General features: G+C 42.0%; 1 protein-coding gene across 1 annotated transcript in view; it reads right to left on the bottom strand.

Annotated features, from left to right (window-relative positions):
• The window catches only part of FAM91A1 (family with sequence similarity 91 member A1), a 66,860-nt gene that overhangs the window by 38,305 nt on the left and 6,612 nt on the right, over positions 1-21,943 (bottom strand). Inside the window, exons 4-15 of the mRNA XM_019528128.1 lie at positions 21,051-21,108; positions 18,803-18,870; positions 16,991-17,104; positions 16,340-16,430; positions 12,488-12,550; positions 10,546-10,652; positions 6,557-6,595; positions 5,882-5,994; positions 4,071-4,189; positions 3,490-3,602; positions 3,181-3,267; positions 910-1,042 (exon numbers count right to left, since the gene is read on the bottom strand). Coding sequence (XP_019383673.1) covers positions 910-1,042; positions 3,181-3,267; positions 3,490-3,602; positions 4,071-4,189; positions 5,882-5,994; positions 6,557-6,595; positions 10,546-10,652; positions 12,488-12,550; positions 16,340-16,430; positions 16,991-17,104; positions 18,803-18,870; positions 21,051-21,108 — 1,105 coding nt within the window. The remainder of the gene's footprint in view (positions 1-909; positions 1,043-3,180; positions 3,268-3,489; positions 3,603-4,070; positions 4,190-5,881; positions 5,995-6,556; positions 6,596-10,545; positions 10,653-12,487; positions 12,551-16,339; positions 16,431-16,990; positions 17,105-18,802; positions 18,871-21,050; positions 21,109-21,943) is intronic.

Here is a 21,943-nt window from a genome sequence, read left to right as displayed (position 1 = left end):
AATCTTTCCAGGTATCAAGGTCAGGCTGACCAGTCTAAATTCCCCAGCTCTTCCTCCTTCCCTTTCTTAAAAGACAAGTATTATGTTTGCCCTATTCCAATAATCTGAGACCTCACCCAATCTCCATAAATTAAAGAGGATAGCTAATGGCTCTGAAATTACCACAGCCAACTCTTTCAGCTTTCCACAGATTAAATATTTTAAAGGGACCGAGCCCTTCCAGCTCCTATGTATAGCTAGCAGATAACACCTGGCAAGATCAGTCATATGAAAGGAAAATATCAACTACAAGTCTGATTTAGCTTTAATTTAGATACTGTGCATTTTAGCCTCCTCCAAAAGATAAAGCAGCTAAGGCAATAGCAAAATAAATCACTGGATTTCATTTTGAAGATGGCTACTTGCAGTTAAATAAGCCTGGAATAACATTTTGGAAGAGTGGGATTTTCCAAGACGTAAAAGGACAACAAGCCATTTAATGCCTTTTTAAAAACAGAGTTGTACCCAACACTTTGGAGCCTTTGAAAATCTCTTTAGTGCACTTTTGCATGAATAACTATACTCCTTAACTGTTCTTCAATGTTTAGTCAAGAACCATTTCCCTCTTTCAGTCCAATTTGTCCTTAAGTCTTGTAATACAGTTACTCAGTCTTTATATATAAGACCACTGCTATGCAACTGATATATGTAATTCAAAATAAAAGCCAGTTAACAAGGCCAAAAACAAGTAGTAAGTTCTGTGGCCCCACGTCAGGAAAAGCATCCCTGCTAAATAGGCTGCTGAGTTCTTTCCTGAACAGAAATTTAATTGGGAAAAGTCTTCATGCTTAAAAGTGAACAAACACGAAGTAAACATGCTCAACTCTTAATAGATTAGACAGATCTCTCCAACAGGAATTTTCACTGTACCATTATTTGGTTGTTCAAGTTGTGCAGTTTGTGCCACTAGGTCCTTATTATGCCGCAAAAATAGAATGGTGTTTCTCAGGGTAAGTGCATGATCAAAGTATCTCTGTGCCTCCCCTTCACCAGTGCTTTGAACCTAAACAAAAAAGGATATGAATGCGTTTAGTGAATTGCTTAACTTTTTTTTAAATCATCATCTGAAATTGTCATTAACTTATTAATCTGTAATTTAATTATACAATTGTGCATAATGCTTTCCAACAAAGGGGTTTAAAGCAACCACAGTGAAGGAGTTATCTGGCAAAGCTTGCCAAATACCAAAATATACACACAAAAGCAAACCATAACTAGTTGGGTGAGACTGCCAGACTTCAGCCCTAAAACAGTAATTTGTATTGAAAAGCCTAATGAGTTGACAAATAAAGCCACAGCAATTACAGAGATTTTGCAAGTACAACTTTACAACCATCTTAAAGGACATGTTAGTTTTCCTTATGCCCTATCTACCCTTATCTACCCTAATTGAAAGCCTTATTGTTTATACATTCCAATCTTTAATGGCCATATTTTCAGCACTGTGTGCACAAAGTACATGCTTGTTTTTGAAGACCCAAATTCAGCACAGAGAAGCAAATAACTGCCATTTACTGGGTCAGATGTGTCATACAATTGCAGAGGGCAGACGCTGACCAGGAGAGTGAACAGAGCATGACCAGGGTTTTTTCCCCCATGGTTCCTTTCCCACTTGCAGCCTCCAGCATAAGATCCAGGAAGTTCTGAATCAGACTGCCACCACAAAAAAGTCAATAGCTGTGTGCACATACAGCAAGGGGTTGTTTGCCCATCAGGGATTATGATGGGTCAATCAATGTATTTGCATGTCATCCCTGGCTGACTATACACTTTTGCACATCCATATTAGAGGTTCACCAATACATCAGTCCATATCATATTGGCACAGATAAAAAGAAAAAAAAAATCCACATTATTGGCAATCAGCTTTTTTTGGCTGATGTGCCCAATAAATCACCAATAAATGCCACATGCATGCACGTAGGCGCAGCATGCACAAAGCCAGCATGGCAGCTTAGAGAGCAGCATCCAGCTGGTAAGTCTGTTGGTGGGGAAGGAAAAAATCGAGGCCCCCATAGTGAGGGAGGAGGGGGGCTGGGGCTGCCAACCAGGCGGGACAGGGTGCAGGACAGAACTGTAAGCAGCTTGTCTAGGGACATGAGGGACTCCCACCAGTGTGCACACCCCCAGGGGAGGCATGGGGTGGGGCACGTGCCCCCTGGATCTGTGAATGAGGCGAGCACAGGCTGCCACTGTGGCCTGGGCCAGGGCTGTGTTTAAGGCAGGCAGCAGCAGTGCTGGGAGGGGTACAACAGGGGGCTACATCAAATTCTGGAGACCTCTATCTGCACCCCCAAGCCTCCCTCCTCCTCCCCCCCAAAGAGACTTACCAGCCAGACGCTGCTCTCCACACTGCCAGGCTGCATATCAGCAACCAAACTCGTTCTGGCCGATACGGCTCGTTAACAAGTCAGCCATTGGTATCGGCCCAAAAAATCTTTAATTGGTGCACTCCTAATACATACCCAATAACTTGGCCCTAAAAAAAAAGTCGCTACTGACAAACACCTAGAATACACACTACTCTAATGGGCAAACTACACAAGTCAAGTATGCTCAGGGATCCATAAGAATGGGCTCCTAAATAAAATATCAGGCTGCATCCAGATGAAAGCAGACTTTTGGTTCTCTGGGGTGCCACTGCTACTTGTCCCCAGGGGATATCTGTGCCACATGCAACCTGGCGCATAGCAGGTTACTCCAGGTGGGGTAGGGGAAGCTAGGACCAGCAACTGTGCTGGCCCCAGCAGCCTTACCTGGGGTCCTGGGGGCTGGGGAAGCTGAAGCTGCAGCACTGCCACAGTTGGGAGCATGGCTGACAGCTGGAGTGTGGCTCCAGCTGGCCAGGCTCCAGTTTTGGGAGGCATGCACTGTTGCCATATGTACCACCCCACTTTTTCTCTGTGCGGTTTTCTTAACCCCGGGATACCCTGGAGTTTAAAAAACCAAACTCCACGCTGTGAAGTAGCAGCACAGCACCACATACCACACAGCCGTGTTTGTCTGGATGGGTCACAATCAATGTATTTGGCCTCTTTGGCCTCAGAGGCTAAAATACATTTTCAAATACCAATAGGAAAAAAAATAAAAGGGTTAAAACGTTGAAAAAAAGCTTTTGACTCCACATCCAAAGCAAGTTACCTTTTCAAGTTCCACAAGAAAACTGTCCAGAGACTCATCTGATAATTTTCCAACTTCAAACATGGTGACTGCATGACTTTTCAAGTTCTGTAGCAATAAAATCCACGTAAAGTTAAAATAATTAACTTAGAGGAAAAAAGGAGAGAGCAAGAGATCTAATATATATTTCTGTTACATTAGCAACAGACCTCAAGCATCTGAACAAACAAAAGATCAAACAAGTACAGAAAAATCTAAAATACAGTAGCATTACACTAAAGCCATAAAACATTAGTCTTAGCATGGATAAAAGAGAACAACTTCACATACTGGTGAAAGATTCCCCATCATCAAAAAGGCAGTGAGTGTTGAATCGAACAGGAAGGCAATACGCTTTGTGTGTCCACTGGACAGACTCAAGCTGCTCAGGCTGGCTGTGTCAGCTAATAAAGTAAAGAGAGAAAAGTTATTTTGTTCATTTTATTTCATAATAAATTTCCTTTAAGCAAGTCCTAAAAATCACAGAAATAGTGTAGTTTTTTCACTATATGTATAGCTCTAAATATTATATACACTTCCTCGTTGTTACTAAGACACTATATATCATTTTAATTCCAAAATTAAAAGTGGTCAACTTAACACTTCATTAGTCACATCTACTACCATTCATAGTGCAGACTGATTAAAATAGTAACTCTGGGGGAAATAAGGCAGGGAGACTGGAAAAAAAAAAAAAAAAAAATCGAAAAGGAAAGCCAGGGTATCCAATAACAATTGCTCTAGGCTTCTCTGTCCCCCACCCACTCAGCTATAAAAACCTCCAGAATATAGAGGATCTCTGACAACCTCATGACATGCTACAAGCATTAACTAATTGATCCTACTGCATTATATTCACCATCAGTGCTAACCTGGATCATCTTGACTGTTGGTGTCAGTATCTGTAGCTGATGACCCAGCTTCCTGTATAGGACTCCTGTTTTCCCCACTGTCCCATGAAAGCAGCATCTTTTGTGGCTCCAAAGTACTCCTATTAAATGTGAATTAAAGTCCAAATCTATTGTCACTGTTGCACCATGGAAACAGCTCTGCCAGCTAATCCCATAGTACTCCTTGAGCACTTAGTGACAAATGGTGAAAACCACTGCAGTTCCTATCACAGCTGGTTCAAGCGTTTCAGTGTTCTTGTAAATGGCAAAATGTAGGGAAAGGATCAAACAAGTACCGACTGCTCCCCTACGCTAGAGCTGGCTAGAAGATCAGCGTTTTCCATTCAAATTCAAATTACTTTTTTGTAGATGTGTGAACCTGAGTTTCAGTCTGAAGATTTCTAAATGAACAAGACGCTACCGAAACCACACTGCTGGTCTCATTACTCTTCCTGTCAGTTCCAGTGGTAGTAACACCAACTTCAGTGAATAAGAGCAGGTATTCCTAGGGTCCCAGCCCCACCTGGGAGGTGCATCCTGTAGTCACCATGGTTATTAGCAACCACAGCCCTGCAACATGCCTGGATTTGGCAAAGGCTGATCAGACCCAAGATAATTTTAAACTAAACTCTTTGGGCTCCTACACACATGTGCAGGGAGCCTGCTCCAACACACTGAAAACTTGATTAATCATGAATGACAGAGTCTGCTGGAGCATGGAAATTAACATGCTCCAGCAGACTCTAGCATCACGTGCATCAGTATTCCTGCGCTGAAAAATGGCTGCAAGGCACTTTGAACTAAAAGCTCATCAAATGAGCTTTTAGTTCAAAGTGCCCTGTCACCATTTTTCAGTGCAGGGACATTGATACACGTAATGCTCAGGCACTTTTACTTAGCCCAGCTCACTAATCAAAGTGCCCCCCCCCCCCCGAGAACATGTCAAAATGCCCTTCAGGTTTAAAAAATATGATAAAACTATAAACAAAAAAATAATAATAAAAACCTGTTTTACTGGGTTATTTCTGACTAGTTCTAATCTGCATTGCCCACTTGGTGGCTACAAGATAGTTCAAACAGGTGTTTTTTTTTTGTTTTGCTTTTTGGGTTTTTTTTTTTTTTTTTTTTTTAGAGAAAAAAGTTACCAAAAGCTAAACTCAACATGCCCCCGTGAGGCGCAAGTAATGCAAGCTATCCTCAGCAACCCAAAGAAGCACATCACTGACTAGGAACACTGCCACTTAGGATTCAGTTCATAAATTCAAGCTGTTCAGTAAAAAAAAACTGCTATGCCTATAAAGAACTGCAATGCCCAGTCACAAATCCACAAAGGACAATGACAGCAGTATTAAAAGGTGCTGCTGCTGTACTAGTATGGTAACAGCTATGCCTAGTTAACACATAGGCCTGCACAGGAAATAATTTAAAGTTCCTGAAGAGTGAGTTCAAAATACAGTAGTTACAAACTGACAGCCATATATTTTGAAGTGGGATGCATTTACATAAAACAAAATGCCAAACACCAAATAGTGCTATTTACATATGTAGATTTTTTATCAGATTAGGTCATCACAATTAATCTTCACGTATACCACTGAAAAGTATGCACGATTTTTTATCACTGAATATAGTTAAGAAAAATATTACCTGCCTACATTATTACCAACAACAGGAAGGAAGGACACAGTACCAGAACTATATTTGGAATTTAGGAGCTCTCCCCCTAGCTCTTTATTCCATAATCAAGAGAACAGACTTCTGAGGATACTCATGGGACAAGACGAGATACTTACTTCAGTCTATTTATAGAGGGAACATTCCTCCAAGAGGGATGAAGATTGTCTAGATTTATTACTTGGCCTTTCTTGTGGGCAAAACCCAATCGACAGTACATGGACACAGCATTCTAAAGAAACAGAAGCGTAAGAGAGATGGATTTAAACCAGTGGTCTCCAACCTTTTTAAAGTAGGAGAGCACCTTTGGCATTTAAAAGCAACCCAAGATCTACTGTGCGCCGTTCACCACCACCCCTGCCCGACAGATACGTTTGGAGTAAGGGTGGAGGGGGGTTAGGACAGCTCAAGGCAGAGGGAAAAAATTATTTGGGGGCACACCTCCCCACCTGGCTCAGGCCCCACTCAACTTACCCCTGCAGCACTGTCCCTCACCGTGGGGGCCTCAATCTAGCCCCCACTCCTTCCCTCCCCCACAGACTGACCTGCTGGGCTAGGCCATGTGCATGCATGCATGCACGCACATGGGAACTCAGCCTCCCACCCCAGCCTTGGATCAACTCCAGGAGACTCCAAGAACTACCGGTGGATCGAGATCCACTGCTTGATGACCACTGATTTAAGCTATTACGTTTCTTAATAGATTTTCAACATTCACTTATGAAGTCACATCCAAAAACAAAACAAAAACAACTGAAAGGTTTCACTTTGGGCAATGGAGTATTCAGACATACCTTTACCAGTGATAGGTCAATCTCTAGGACATTTGCAAGCTGAAGAACAGACAAAAAATTGTTAATACCCATTTCCAAAACTCACTGCCCCTCTTTAAACACGCTTTTTCTAGCTCAAGTTGCTAAATCAGAGAACACTGTATAAGTGGTTAAGGGAAAGAAGGAGCAATTCTGAAACCTCAATCCAATACTCCCTTCTTGAAGTAACAGAAGAATGTTCCATGCATCCCTTCAGCTACAGTCACTTACACTCAAAAGGCTACATAGAAAAAGAAATCCAATACAATTGTTCCAACTATTTAAGTATTTCACATGTCCAATAGACAGGTTTAATTACAAAAGGCCTTTATTAGTCAGTCTACAAAAAACAGTTACTTATCAGTAACTGAAGTTCTTTGAGATGTAATGCCTATATGCAGAGTCTCACTTGTGTGTACATCTCATACTCTGCACTTCAACAGAAAAGTTTTACCCTTAGCAGTGTCCATACAGTGCACTCTAACCCTCTTCTCGAATCCCCACAGTGAGGAGATTAAGAACAGTGTATGCTATCTGCTCCTTAGTTCCCCCTCAGAGTTGTATATGCAGGAGTCTGAGAATGAAGGGGGAAAGGCAGGATTCAAATGTGTATAGAATTACTACTAGGTAACTTCTTTTTCTCCTTTGAGTAATTGCGCACATCCACTTTGCCACTTGTAGGGGACACCACAGCAGTGGCTCTGAGTCTCCCAGGCAGTGAGTGCTTTGGAGGGACGCTGTGCCAAGTGCACCCATAGAGGCTTATACACTGGCATCATTTTTCAGGAAGGTATGAAAAAAACAACAGTAGCTTCCCATATCAATTATGGTACCATTACACAGGAATGCTATGGAAGTAGCCTAGGCTCTGGAAGAATGCATCCTTATTACTGATGACAGCTCCATCCCGGCAAATCTTGTAACACAGCTTTGTACAGCCCAAGATCCATGTAGATAACCCCTGAATTGATGCTGTGCTGGGATCTCCCTGCTGCACACAGATGGGTGAGGCGACTTCCTGAACAGTTTAGTTTTGTGAAGGTAACTGGCCAGTGCTCTCTTCACATCCAGTGAATGCAGCAAAGCCACTTCATGGGAGGAGTGAGGTTCTGGGAAGAACATTTGCAGGCTAATCTGCTGTTCCAGGATAAAGTCCAAGACAAAAATCAGGCAGGCATCTGTGATGAGTCCTCGGAAATACTTTAATCTGAGTGAAAGGTAAGGAAGGTGCATGTGGGGGTGGAAATCTGCTGTGAATACCTGGATCTCACTCACTCTGCTGATGTACTTGCTACCAGGAATGCCATTTTTACAGAAGGGTGTAGAAAACAGCTCAAACTACCCTGGATATCTTCAAAAAACACCTGGACGCTCACCTTGCTGAGGTCATCTAACCCCAACAGTCTTTCCTACCCAAGCACAGGGGGGGCAGGACCTGATGATCTTGAGAGGTCCCTTCTAGCCCCTGACATCAAAGCTCTCCTCATAATGCAAGGAAGAGATTCAAGACCCGCTGCAGGGATTGAGGGAGAGACCCTAGACAGGCCCTTGAGGAATCTGATGGCTTCTGGGTGGGAAAATACAGGCTTTTCCTTGACAAGAAGGTGGGGGGCAGAGACTGCTGACAGATGGACCTTAAATAAGCTAATGGACAGTGCCAATGGAAAGGTCTTTGCTCTTTGGACTCAAAGTGTAATCTTGTGTCTCTGGAATGGCAGACCTGCTAGCTCAGTATTTCTTGACTGGCATAATGAAGGAAATGTGGTCCATTTTGCAGGTACACATACATGATTAAGTCCTTGCAACTATGAACAATCATCTCTGATCTGGGTGAAACACTCTTACTTTGAGTGTAGCAGCACCCAAGCTGTAAAATGGAGGGAAAGAAGGTGCAATGGAGAGCCTTCCCTTCTCTCTACATTCACAGGTCTGAAATCACCAAGGCTGCAAAGAAACATGGACATTGTGCCCCCAAAGAAATGTTTATGGGGGCACAAAAGTCAAGTGAACAGCTTTTTGTTCCACCACAAGCGCTTACATTTTGCAGTGCCAAAAGATAGTAACAATTTGTGCCACCTTTTTACAGCTGATGTCTGTTCACTTTTGGCAGGAGACTGTAGGCTGCCACTGGCAACTCACAATCTCCCACTGCCCCAGACAAACTTGCTTGGCCTCATGGGCTCAATCCTGGGGGAAAAGGACCCTGGATGTCCCACACTGACATACTTGCTAGTGAGGAAGCCCCCAGTTGCAGATGCAGACCCAAGTCACAGCATGGAGGAATCCCCCAAGCAGGGAGGGAAAAAAAATGCACTGACCCTAGTGTGCCTACCATGCTACCACTCCCAGGGTCATGGGCCACAAGCAAGCAGAGGTGGGAACCCCTGGGGGAGCTCCCCATTTCATGCTTTACAGACTGTGCAAGGGGAATCATTCAACCACACACAGGTCTGCAAGTGCAGAGGGCTTCCTCCTGGACCTGCACACCATGGTGAGGGAATCATTCTCCTTGCACAGGTCTGCAAGCGCACAGTGCAGAGCTCCCCAACAAGCTTCCTCCTCCCCTTGCACATACCTCCCAATCCAGGGGAGGCAGCATGATAGGCACGCTGGTGCACTTTTCTCACTATCATCCATAGGCTGGGGTTCCACTTCCAAGCAGAGGGGAGCTTCCCCTCCCACTCCACACTTTAATCCCCTGTTGAGGGATTCCCCCATGCCCCAACATGACAGCATATCTGCAAGCAGGGGTTTCCCACTTGTAGACCTGTAACCCAAGTTGAGGTAGTGCACCTGGGCTATCTTCTCCCAGGATCAGGTCCCTGAAGCCCTGGGAGGGGCAAGGCACCAACCCTGGGGGACAAAAACCCCAGCAACATCTGTTAAAATATCCACAAAGCAATCAGCTGTGCTGCAACATATCACAGCACAGCTGATCACATTCCAAAGAAGACATATGCTTCCAGCTCAAGAGGAATAAGAGATCAAGATGGCTAACACCAGTTTTGGTATACCAGCAGAATGAGTATTAACACAGTCCAGTGCTGAATCACCTTGCAGAGGACTGATGGGATCAGAGCAGGGGTAGGATTGGGGATGCATACAAAAGACTCCTTAACCCCCATATCATGAATGCATCTAAGAGGAAAAACTGGGCTGAGCCCTCCCGTTAAGGGAAATCATGCACAATCCATAGACCTTTTACAAATTAGGTCAACAATGTCAGGTGACCCAATTCTGTAAATATGGAGTATTGAGCTCTTGATTTCCTCTTCATGATGTAGGGGACGTCACTCTACTTAGGCAAGTGTACTGCTGACAGGTGTACCTAGTGCTCTGTGCCAACTGAAGTCCACGACATGAGACGTGCCCACAAATGGGACTGTGTACGTGTACAATTACTCATAGGAAAAATGCACTTTTTGGTCTCGGGTGCAGTTCAGCTTTATGAAGTAACCATGTAGATGTGACTCCCTTACAAAATCTGCTCCATGTGCTTTCACTGTCCGTGACAAAAATAAGAATGTAATAATCGTTACACATGTTCACAAAACAAAACTAATCCAGTTGGAAGAACAATTTGGCTCTCAAAAATCAGAGAAAAGTAACAATGCTTCCCCTCCCCACACCTCACTTCTCAGAGTGGAAAGCCACCTGTAAGTAGAGACAAAAGTAATCAAGCAGACAATAGTCTACATATTAAACATATACAATACAGCTAAATATCATTGCTGTGGTTTCTTACATCCTGCCCCTAGCGCTTAGTTTTGCTACAGAAGTTAATAGTTGTGTCACAATTATAGCTTAAGCCACTAGCAAATTTCAGAGACTACCAAAAAACATTTCAAGCCTCTTCTCATACCTCTCACCCAAATTAAGAAATACCTTCAACCATAGCTTAAAATATTTCACAAGCCTTCCCAACAAATCTTCCCCATCCTCTGAAGCACAGGCACCCAAGAATTACTTACCTCTGCCACATTGGTATGTTCATCTATTGAAACAAATATTTTGTACAGTAGAGTTTCAAAGTAATCACCTTGCACTCTGTTCATTACAAATCCTTCCAGTGGGGGGACTGAAAAAGAAATATTTGTAATGCTATGGTTTTCACAGCTTAAAACCTTGATTAATTTTAAAAATCTTTCAACTAAACTTTGTTGCAGGCCATACTATGTGATGATTTACAACTTTTCCCACTGAGCTTAAAATTAATTAATTTTCTTTAGTGCCTCTTTAAAGCTAAGCACTTCCTGAAACTTCACACTTACAAATCTATAAATGAGCTATGCAATACGTAAGTTCACAATTTCCCCCAGTATCTAGTTTTTTCCATGGATACATTTTCCCTACATGAGCTAAAAATGTCTGTAAGACCTCCCCATATCATCTTGTACAGTCACTAACCCATCCACCTGTAAAAGAAGCCTCCCTAAATACCTGAGACTGGTTTTGTAGTCTGGCTATTAATAAATCATCTGGGCTTGATAGAAAAGGAGGACATGAATTCTAGAGCTGATGAGCCCTCACAGAAAATGTCTGACCAATAACTCTTTTGTATCAAGGTTGTTCCTTGCTTAACTAAGCTCAGTTGGGACAGCAAGAGAGAGGCTTTCAGGTAACCAAGTCCCAATCCACTTAGGACTGTAAAAATTAAACCATGACTTTGAACTCCAATGAGACCCATAGGAGTTGAATCAGGTCCCAGGTGGATCCGATTTAAATCAAATCAATTTAAATCACTGATCGGGAAGCCTCAATTTAATCATTGTTTTCAATAAAAAGTACATTTTTGTTGTTTGATATCCTCTATTCATTTAACTTTTTGAAACTTTGCACTTTCAGAGAAGGGTAAAGGCTTGACTCTGTGTACACAAACTTGCAGAGACAACAGGGCTGATGGGTAGGTAATCAAGTCTTATCTCTCATCTCCATATGCTGCTGTTAACAAGGATGTTATCTCTGGAGACACAAATCCACAGTTTGAGAACTGAAACTAAGCATCCAGAGATGCTTAATGGGATCTTCTAGAGTGAGCACTGAATCCCATTGGGCAGAGTGGTCTTCTTTAATCTTTACAGATCTATAGAGGAGCCTCTGGGAACCCCATAAGATTGGGCCCCTAATATAGTCCATGGCCTGTTGTGACCTATTTTATAAAAACCTTTTCTAAAAAGGTTACATGAATATATTGTCTCAAATAGCGTATAGTTAGAAGTTATAATTCCTATTCCATAATGATATCTTTGAGCTTTAACATATCTTAAATTAAAACCATCTTTACATAGTTTTTTTTCAAAGCATCTTAACAAAAGATATAAAAATACAATTAAATAAAAAAAAAATCTTTAAAAAATTAAAGAGCGTTTTTTAATCAATCATTGATTTTTATCCACCCTGATCAGGTCTCCAAGTATCAGCCACACCTGTTTGTGACTTCACTTATCCAGCGGGCAGACACACATTCTGGGCTAACCAAATTGTTCCAACATGCAAGTGACTGCACTCTAGGCTCCAGTCAAGAGACATGAATAAAAGTGTTACAAGCCTCAACTGAAAAAAAACTCATGCTTTTGGCTGAGCTTCTAAATTTAGTTACTGGAGACACAAAAACAATGACATTTGTTTAAATTATGCTTTAAACAATGGTTTCACGTCTACGTACATTTAAAGCAACTACGACTTTAGATATGTACAAACATAAATACAGGGCTAATGTTGAAAAGGGCTAATGTTAGCATGAGGAAATACATTTTTCAGACAGCTGCTATAACCATATTACAAGATCAAGAGGTGCTTAAGTCAGTCATTTTCATGCAAACACACAAGCAGCACCCAAGACAAGGGAACATCATACAGGTATCAAACTGATCTCCAAAAAACATAAGGATGATTACTAAGATATATACTCACCAGCTATACAACTGTCATCAGATATTGGTACGTCAAGGTAAATAAATCCTTTGTTATACAAGCCTTTAGAAAGAAAAATCATGTCAGATTTACCCAAAGTAATAGCAATACTACTACAGGCAAGGGTTGTTTTTTTTTTTTTGGATGGTGTCTTCTATTACACCAACTGCATAGTTAGGGGGGAGATTTTAGATAAGCTTTCGAGCACGAGGTACCCTCCCCTCAGGTCATCTTCCACCCAAAAACCATTAAGAATCTTTTTATGCAGTTTGCCCAATATATATATTTTATTTTTTATTGGACAAACTGCGTAGAAAGATTCTTAAAATGGTTTTCGGGTGGAAGATGATCTGAGAGAAGAGCACCTTGTGCTGGAAACCTCATTTCCCCCCAGCTGTGCAGCTGGAGAGAGAAATGTATATATCACACCCCAAAAAAATCCTTGCCTCTTCTATATGTCCTAGACCATCTGGATCATAACTACAATTTAACACCAACACTACCACTACTAGAGGCTACATTTTTTTCATCATTCTCCTGCTATACCTGGACCAGAATATTAAGTAAAACAGTATCCAGACATTACATTAAAAAAAAAAAACCACCCCTAGATTTTGTCCTTGCACTACAAAGATAATGTAATTTAACCCAAAGGTCTACATTCACTTCAAAGACAACAGGGGCTGGGAAGTTAACAGGGTGTGAGAGGGTAATCAAACGGATGCAGCCATGTTTACTGCAGCAGAAAAAGAGAGAATTGTCTACATTGCACTATTAACCAAAACACTTACACAAGTTAAAGCCTTCACACCCAGCACTGCCCACACAAAGAAATCTAACCCATGGTTTGAGGTACTTTACACCTGGACTAGTTCAGCCAGCTGGAGATGTGGGTTAGAACTAGGTTACCTGCCCACATTATAATGAGTATACAGGCTAAAAATTACTCAAAAGCCGAGACTCCTCCAAAGGCTTTCCCACAGGATGGGCAAGCTCTTCTGCAACTGACTGTAAAAGAATCCCAGCGCACCTTGCACAAAGATGCACAAGTGTGCCTCGGATACAAATAGGCAAGCACAGAAACACAGGACATAAAATGGATAGGCCTTTGTAGTAGGAATGCTCACACCTAGGCTAACCTAACCTGCCTCAGATCCTGATATCATGCAGGTTAAGTGTACAACATAGACGAAGCTAAAGGAGCAGGAAGTTGAAGGACAAGAACCAGAGAAAACATGTTTCAGCATAACTTCCTAAGAGTCTGTAACCTCTGTGCAAACTATATCCTGACCTAATAAAACACAAACCTTGATGACCCAGTATATTGTGTCCGACTCATGATTTCTCTGACCTTAGACCAGACAGCTCATATTTCAAATGCAGCATAGCAAAGAAGAATACTTCAGCATGCAATTTTAAAGGAATTATTTAAGTGCTTAGTCTCGAGTCAAAGTGTTTTATTCCGCCAAGGATATGGCCTCACAGGAGGGCAATGCCCTCCAATCATTTTATTACTTTTTTTGGCATTAAAGTTATGATAAACAGTAATGTTTTTTCACCAGTAAGAAGCCAAGCCAACAGCCTGCCAAGCATACAAGCTTGTTTCCACCATTTTATACTGCAGGAGTTTGAGCTGCAGCTGCACATATTTTAGTAATATGGGTTTAATAATGGACTTTGGACTGGACTCATGGTTTATGTATGTTAGGAACTGCACTGCCTTCTAAAAATGAGATACACACAGTACACTATGGGCAATATACTACCAAGCCTGCACAGCATAGACAGCAACACATACCCAGACAGGCTGTTAAGCACATGTAGTCCAAGAGAGCCTGTTGTCACAGGCCAGGATGACACATGGCAAGCTGACAGCCCACTGTGGGGTGCTTTTTACTGCTGCTTTCTTCAGGTGCAGTGTTCAGAGCTGGTGCAGTCTCTCATTGCTATGCATGACAGCATACACGCACATCAGATTTTGGGCCAGCCAGCCCCCTTTTCCCACAAATTTCCATCCCACTTGTGATCCACTGCATTAACTGTCCACATCTTTTTTTCTTCCCTCGCGTCAAACAAGATCCCCATGCAAACCAAGACTATTGCATACTGAGCTTGCACCTCTCTCCCCTCAGACACATTTAGCCTGTAACTCTATATTCATGAAGAGTCAACATTAAGAGTGCACTAATAAAGATTTTCTTGGCTAGTACCGATAGCCAGTCATATCGGCCAATACTGATGTGATAACTGATTTACAGGAATGCAGCTGGGCAGCATGGAGGGCAGCATCCTGCAGGTAAGTCTGTGGGGGTGGCAGATTGGTGAGGGAGGGAGCAGGGCAGGAGGCACTGCCCAGTCAGGGGGGTGAACTGGACCCAGGGCCAGGGTGGGGAGCAGGAAAGATCATCCTGGTGGATCAGCATCTTGGTGCTTAAAAACAGTGGCAGGGGCACTTGAACTAAAGTTCATTCAATGAGCTTTAGTTTAAAGTGCCGCCGCCACCATTTTTAAACACAGGGATGCTTTTAACCGAAGCAGAGCTGAATGGGGCTAGAGCACATGTGGGCTCTCTGCTCTGCTGCTTTTGCTCCAGGAGCAGTGCAGCAGCTACACACCCCCTGCCCACCAAGTGGGGGGCAAAGCTTGCCACCCCCACTGCTGACAGGCAGGCAAGAAGAGCACACCTGGCATGGGGCCCCTGGGGCAAAGGTAGCAAAGCAGAGAGCCCCAAGCCTACAGCAAGCAGCCGGCATCTTTCCTCGTGCACAAATAAGGAGGCGCGCATACCCTCCCAGGCCTTCCCCAGGGGGTGCATGCAGCAGCAGGGAGCCACTCCCCCCATGCCCCCGGATGAGCCGCCCGCAGCTCCATCCCACTCCCCACCCTGGCCCCAGGTCCCACTCACCAGCCAGGCTGGGCAGTGCCACCAGCCCCTGCCCCACTCCCTCCCTCACCACGTGGGCCTCAATCTGTGTCCCCTCCCCTCCACAGACTTACCTGCAGGGAGCTGATCTCCATGCTGCCCAGCTGCACTCCTGGCCACATGCATGCATGCAGCCGCACACATGCACGTGGTGTCCAAGAGCCCAGCCAGAATTAATTGTATTTAAATTGGTGAACATTATTGGCTACATCAGCCAAAAAAAGCCAATAAAGTAAGTTTCCCTTTTACCGGTACCAAACCAATATGCAACCAATATACCAGTGCACCTCTAGTCAACGTCAAGTAAGTTCAGTTAGTTTTAAGCGCTCCCTTATGGAGGGCCTAAAATTACTCTCACTCCTCCTAGAGCTTTTGTTCTATTCAATTTAGTAAATGCTGAATATCCTCCTACATTTATTTGATGCACATTGATGTCAGCCTGCTTCACATGCAAACTGGTTTACCACCTGCACCAATTTCATCAATATTTTAGCTCAAATCTTAACAGAAGAGTTTGTTAGTCATCTTGTGTTCCCCTCTGCTTCCATGAGATCTCGAACTTTTCCTGGCTAAGACCCACCTACCTGTGAGTTTTACTGATATCAGTATCTGCAGGAGCACCCAACTGTACCATTTCAATAGCAAAAAGTGATAGTTAAACAAAATATACATTGCTAAGGGGATCAACAATATTCTTTTCATGAAATCTATCGTTTATAAACCTAATTATAAAACAGTTGTCTATAATTAATTTAAAATGCATCTTCCCGAGCTTAACCTGCTTTATTTCCTATTCTTTTCCGCAACTTTTATGCATAAATAATGCTCTAACACTCTGTATTCCTTTTACTCTAGCTTTGAGGTATTGAAAGGAAAACCCAAAGACTAGTATATTCTACAACAAGCATAATGCATATATAAATACTTACTGTGAACTATATTGTAGTCTAGTAAACCAGCAAGCTGAGGCCCTGAGTCAATGATCTTATCAATAGCAGACTTCTCAGTTGTAGTACAGATCTATGTAAAAGAAAAGAAAGTGAAATTCAAGCGTCTGTCTGGGCGTTCACATTCAGTCACTCCACGTTTTTTCAGCTTTAAATTGGTGAATAATAATATGTAACATTTTCCAAAAAAGAAAGCCCAAAACCCCTTGTTTTGCATGGGGTTTCTTAAGAAATGCCCCAAAACCCTAAAAAAAGTATAAAGACAGACACTGATTTAAGTTTAGCATATTTTTTCTAATTCTTGGTGGTATCGCCATCACAAAATTAGGCATATACAATTCTAGAAACAGTACTTAGCTCACTGAATGCCTATAATTCAACAAGTAAGGTTTGTGTTAAAATAAGTGTTGTTTATGAATGCTTGGTAACAGCCATCCAGGTGCGGTAATTCTAAAAATAGTTCAAATTTAGAAGATATAGATTATTTTAGGGTCATGGAAACATAGATCAGCACCCAACATGCTCTAGACCACTGTTCAAATAAAACTGAGCTCCTAATCTATAATATTTCCCTGCACTCTTAATGCTTACAAGGGTTAAATCAATTTAGCACACAAATGGTATTAAGGTTACCTTAATGTCATCTTCTGTGATGTAACCAGCTTGCACCACCCACCAAGCCTCTATAGCAATCTCCACTGGCTTTACTGGTAGCAGATCACGAGCAGTTTTCCTTCTGAAAAATTTCTGCAGTGGTACAGTCCATTTGAGATTGTACACATTAACATCTCTAGTAGTAACCAGAAGCAAATACCAGTTCCTTTTATACCATAAAAACCTTATGTTTATGAAAGCTTATTTTCCACGTATTTCATACTCAAGCATTACCCAATGCTATATACTAAATTTTTACCCGTACTCTCATAAAAATCATTGAATGCACATAGTAATATAATCTTTAATATACACAGAGCGCACTCTTCCCTCCTCCCTCAAAATACGTTCAAAACAGGAAAATAAAAAGCAACAGTTACTGTTAAACCTTGATGGAAATCTAAAGTTTCAATAATAAACACATTTCTACTTAACCATGTCAACAATTAAGTCCAGGCTTAAACCACTGAGATTGGATTAGTGTTCTATTATTTTCTCTACATGGCAAGAGATTAAGAAATAACTAAATAGTATACATTAAATAAAATGTTTTTGTAAGAATTTTTTTTTTTTAATTACTAGGCAATGCACTTTAAAAAATGTAGCCCATTTATTTTAATATGGAACATCTATACTGTATTCTCAATAGTCTATGTTGTATTCTCAAGGATGCTCTGAAGCAACTATAAACTTCAGTTCATGAAAAGACAGCTAGAGGGTACTGTTGTATTACTTTTATTCTTCTTGCTCTGTACAGTATACCCATAAACTTTCTGATCCATTCAATCTACACTAAATCTCAGGATCTGGGGGAACATTTGTTCACCAGAGCGCCTCAAGGGATGACAAGGTCGAACAGTTATAAACCCCTCCAAGACAGTTTCAGGCTGGACATAAGGAAGAACTTCTTTACTGTCCGAGCCGCTAAGGTCTGGAATAGCCTGCCATCAGAGGCGGTTCAAGCACCTACTCTGAACACCTTCAAAAGAAATTTGGATGCTTATCTTGCTGGGATCCAATGACCCCAGCTGACTTCCTGCCCCTGGGGCAGAAGGCTGGACTCAATGATCATCCGAGGTCCCTTCCAGCCCTAATGTCTACAAAATCTTTGAACAAAATCCAGCACACAAAAGTATAAAGTGGTTATGCTAACCCAATGAGAAAGCACCAACGGATTACTTACTAGTCTCAAAAAAGAAACTATTGTTGCAACCTCAGCTCCAAAAAAAAAAAAAAGTGTCTAATGAAGTAATCATGTAGACACCAATCACAAGTTTTTCACCAAGACTACACGCATAAAAAGGCTGACCCACAGTACAAGAGTCTTAAATGCCAATAGAATTAATGTTAACTACTTGATTATAACTTTTTGGGGGAAGTTCAATTATACTAGTATTTATCTGACATAATTCACAGAAGCCAATGGAATTAGTCCAGATTCATGAGAGTCTGAAAAGAGTTTAATTCTTCTCTTAGTAACTGGATAGAAAGCTTTTGACAAATTGTAGCACTGAACAGTAGTAATTATAAAAGTAGGGCATAAAGAAGGAGAAATTATTTTTGTATGGCTTTTTCTTTCAACTACAAGCAAAGCATATTCTATTTTAATAGATTCAAAAGAAACAGATTACTAAATTACTAAAATACTGCATTACATCCGATTAACCAGATTTTTAGACTAGAGGCACTCTCATCCCAGTCTTAAAACCCTCATCTAAAACAGCTTTTTAAAGTCAAGAGCAGGAATGAAGAGGCAGGAATACAAGGAAGAGGAAATCAAGACAAACTTACTTTTGATGACCTACACTGGTTCATTAGGTCAATGTACTGGTTTCTTCCTATGCCAAGTAGCCTTAGACCTGAAAAGTAAATATTGTTTGAGTTCCCTTTGGAAAAGTGCAAGCTGAAGATGTGAGAGCCCACTCCTTTAACTTTTAGTAGTTCTGAGTCTCTCAGGATTGTTTTCAATAGTTTATTTTTTCTAATTAGGAAGACTATTAAGTGGCAAATGGAGCTCTTACTGATTTTAATAAGACCCATGTCTGTCCAAAAGCAGAACTTGATTCCAGTCATTTCCTCTGCATGGATTAAGTAAACATTTAAGTTAGCACTTCATAAAATAAACACGGAGGCAGTATCCAGATGAGCACAGATGCGTGGTATGTGGCCCCGCAGACCCATCTGCAGCAACACGCACTGTACATGCAGGTGTTTCCCGCACTGCTACTTTGCAGCACCGTGGGTCAAAAAAACCCAGGCTGAAAAAAAGCAGAGTGGCATACGTGGCAGCAGTGCACGCCACCCAAAACTGGAGCCTTGCCAGCCAGGCTTCCTGCCATAGCTGCAACCCAGGGAGGCTCCCATGTAAGGCTGCCAAGGCAAGAACAGTTGCTGGCCCCCACCTCCCCAACCCCACCAAGGTAACCTACCACACGCCAGAGCACTGATGGCACAGCTGCTACTTGTCCCCAGAGAAACAAACACCTGTGCTCATCTGGACACGCCCAGAGGGGCCAAAAGGTCCCCAAGCAATTCTATTAGGCTTTACAGTCAACTGATAGCAATAAACTATGCCAGTACTAAACACTAGTCATGCGTTTCTTTTTAAGAAAAGCTAGAAGTCTGGACATTAACAAAACACAACCACAAAAGTTCATTTTCTCTGACCAAAATTCAGTCCAGCAATTCTTACGTGTGTGAGATAGCACCAATATATTCAGGATAGCCACTTGCACAGAGAAGAGTTGCAACACTAGGTATCCTTGTACTAGATACTTTCCAAGCGTCTCTTGCTCTCCCTGTAAACCACAGTAGTTACTACTCCTTGCTAAAAACCTAATAGCCAAGCACATTCTATTTATTCAGCAATAGAATTAGAAATAGCTTCCTGATTTCGGTTGGACATAGGGCTGGAACATTTTACATTAATTCCCTGGCTCACATTTTCCAGAAATTCTATTCAAACCACAGAAATGCCCCAACATTTGGAAGCCAAGTCTCCTATATGAGATGCAAAGAAAACTTGTTAAAGAGCAACAAAAAGGCACTTTCATAAAAATAAGGCACAGAACCCACAGGGTCAGGATAACCTCACAGGTCATCTAGTATAACCCCCAACTGGGAAGTGAGGCTTTGAACCTGCAACTTCTCTACTGCCAGGTCTATGTACTATCACTTGGGCTATTCTCCTGCACCCAAATACAAAACAGAATCAAACACAAAAAAATCAGTTGTTCAGTGTTAATGTTTTGTACAAAGCCTCCATAAGGAAATGTTACATATAACTAGCTACTTTTACAGTGTCATTGAACTAAAATCGCTTCTAAAGTAACCTATAGATTTTTTGGATCAAAACTCTAGAATATCCTCTTTTGTACTTCAACATGACAATGTTCCTTCCATGAAGGAACTGAAAGACAGCTTTTCTTTAACCCAATATAATATATGAGCAGTTTGGCAGGTAGCTGGTGTTATCCATTGACCCCTCAACACCATGTCACACTGAAGAGGAAATGTATACAGAATCAACTGGGAAGATGGGTAATAAAAGAAAGGAGTCTTACACTTTTTTTTTTCCTTCACACAAATCTCTTACAATATAGACTTAGCAGAACCTCCAAAACATATCAGATATCTCATAGGCTGAGACTTCACTTCCTCATACCCTTCTGACTGACTTTCACCTTTCAGTGCACTCTTTACCCAAGAACCCGGATTAATTCTGAAATTATGATTATAGCTTGTAGGTCAAAAGAATGCTGTTAGGTATTGCCCCAACACCCTGCTCCTACTCGCACACAAAATCCTCTCTCCTGAGATTAGTGGTGCTTTTCACCCAGGATAGCTGGCATGTCTGGGAATGTGGTTAGAGCCTGGGTCCCACCTTTTACCTATCATCTTGTCTAATGCTACAGTGAGGACATAAACTTTACTTCAGAAGGACTATTCAGCTATAAAGAGGCTGTAGTCTTCAAACAGATAATCTGCAGATACTGCACTTTAATTCCCTAAGAGTAAGAACACATCAGGTAATACTCACAGTCAGCAGCAGTAAAGTTGGGTAATGAATCATAGCTTTTTTCACTGTTCATTATATCCTTTAAAAACAGTAAGAAAAATAAAAATCTCACTTGAGGTAGGCAAGCTTGTGTGTGCATCTTTCCAACCCAAATCAAAAAGGTAAGAATTAGCCACTGGGGGAAGGACAGGGAAATGCAGCCTGACAAATTTGTTTGTTCTTCTGAAAGTTCTAAGTTCTTATTTGTACTCGAAGCCAGAAATTACACACCATTTCATGGTCAGATCTCAGACTTTTGTTGTAAAAGTCCCAGAAAAACCTGACGAGCAAATTACTGAGGTCTAACTGTTTACGGATTTTCAGTTTCAAAAATATGGGATTTTTCATTCCAGCTCCGGACGACAACAACAAAAAAAGGGGGGGGGCGGGGCTCGGAAGAAGAAAACTGTTTCCCTAACAGCTCTGGTTTTTACAAGGTTATCTGGAGGTTAGGCAACACAGGTACCAACACAGCCCTGCAGAAACTTTCCTTTATGCTACTCATGAGCAGAAGCTGCAAACCATAATGATCACAAGACTCTTGTAAGAAATAGGGGTGCACCAATACATCAGTCCATATTGTATCAGCACCAATACAAAGAAAATTGATAGGGGTGCACTGATAGAGATTTTTTGGGCCAATACCAAAGGCTGATTTTTAAGGAGCCATATCAGCCAATACCATTCCAATTCCAATATGCATCTGGGCAGCTTGGAGACCAGCATCAGGCTGGTAAGTCTTGTGAGGGAAGTGTGGGGGAGGGGGCAGATTGAGGCCCCTGCAGTAAGGGAGGGAGTGGGGCTGGGGGAGGCACTGCTCAGCCAGGGCAGGGTGAGGGACGGAGCTGTGAGTGGCTCATCTGAGGGGTGCGGGG

The sequence above is a fragment of the Gavialis gangeticus genome, unplaced genomic scaffold (genome assembly GCF_001723915.1).
Source record: "Gavialis gangeticus isolate Ggan-Ray unplaced genomic scaffold, GavGan_comp1, whole genome shotgun sequence".
Classification (NCBI taxonomy): Eukaryota; Metazoa; Chordata; order Crocodylia; family Gavialidae; genus Gavialis; species Gavialis gangeticus.
The sequence above is the reverse complement of the archived record's forward strand: the minus strand, read 5'-3'. Positions and strand labels throughout refer to the sequence as shown.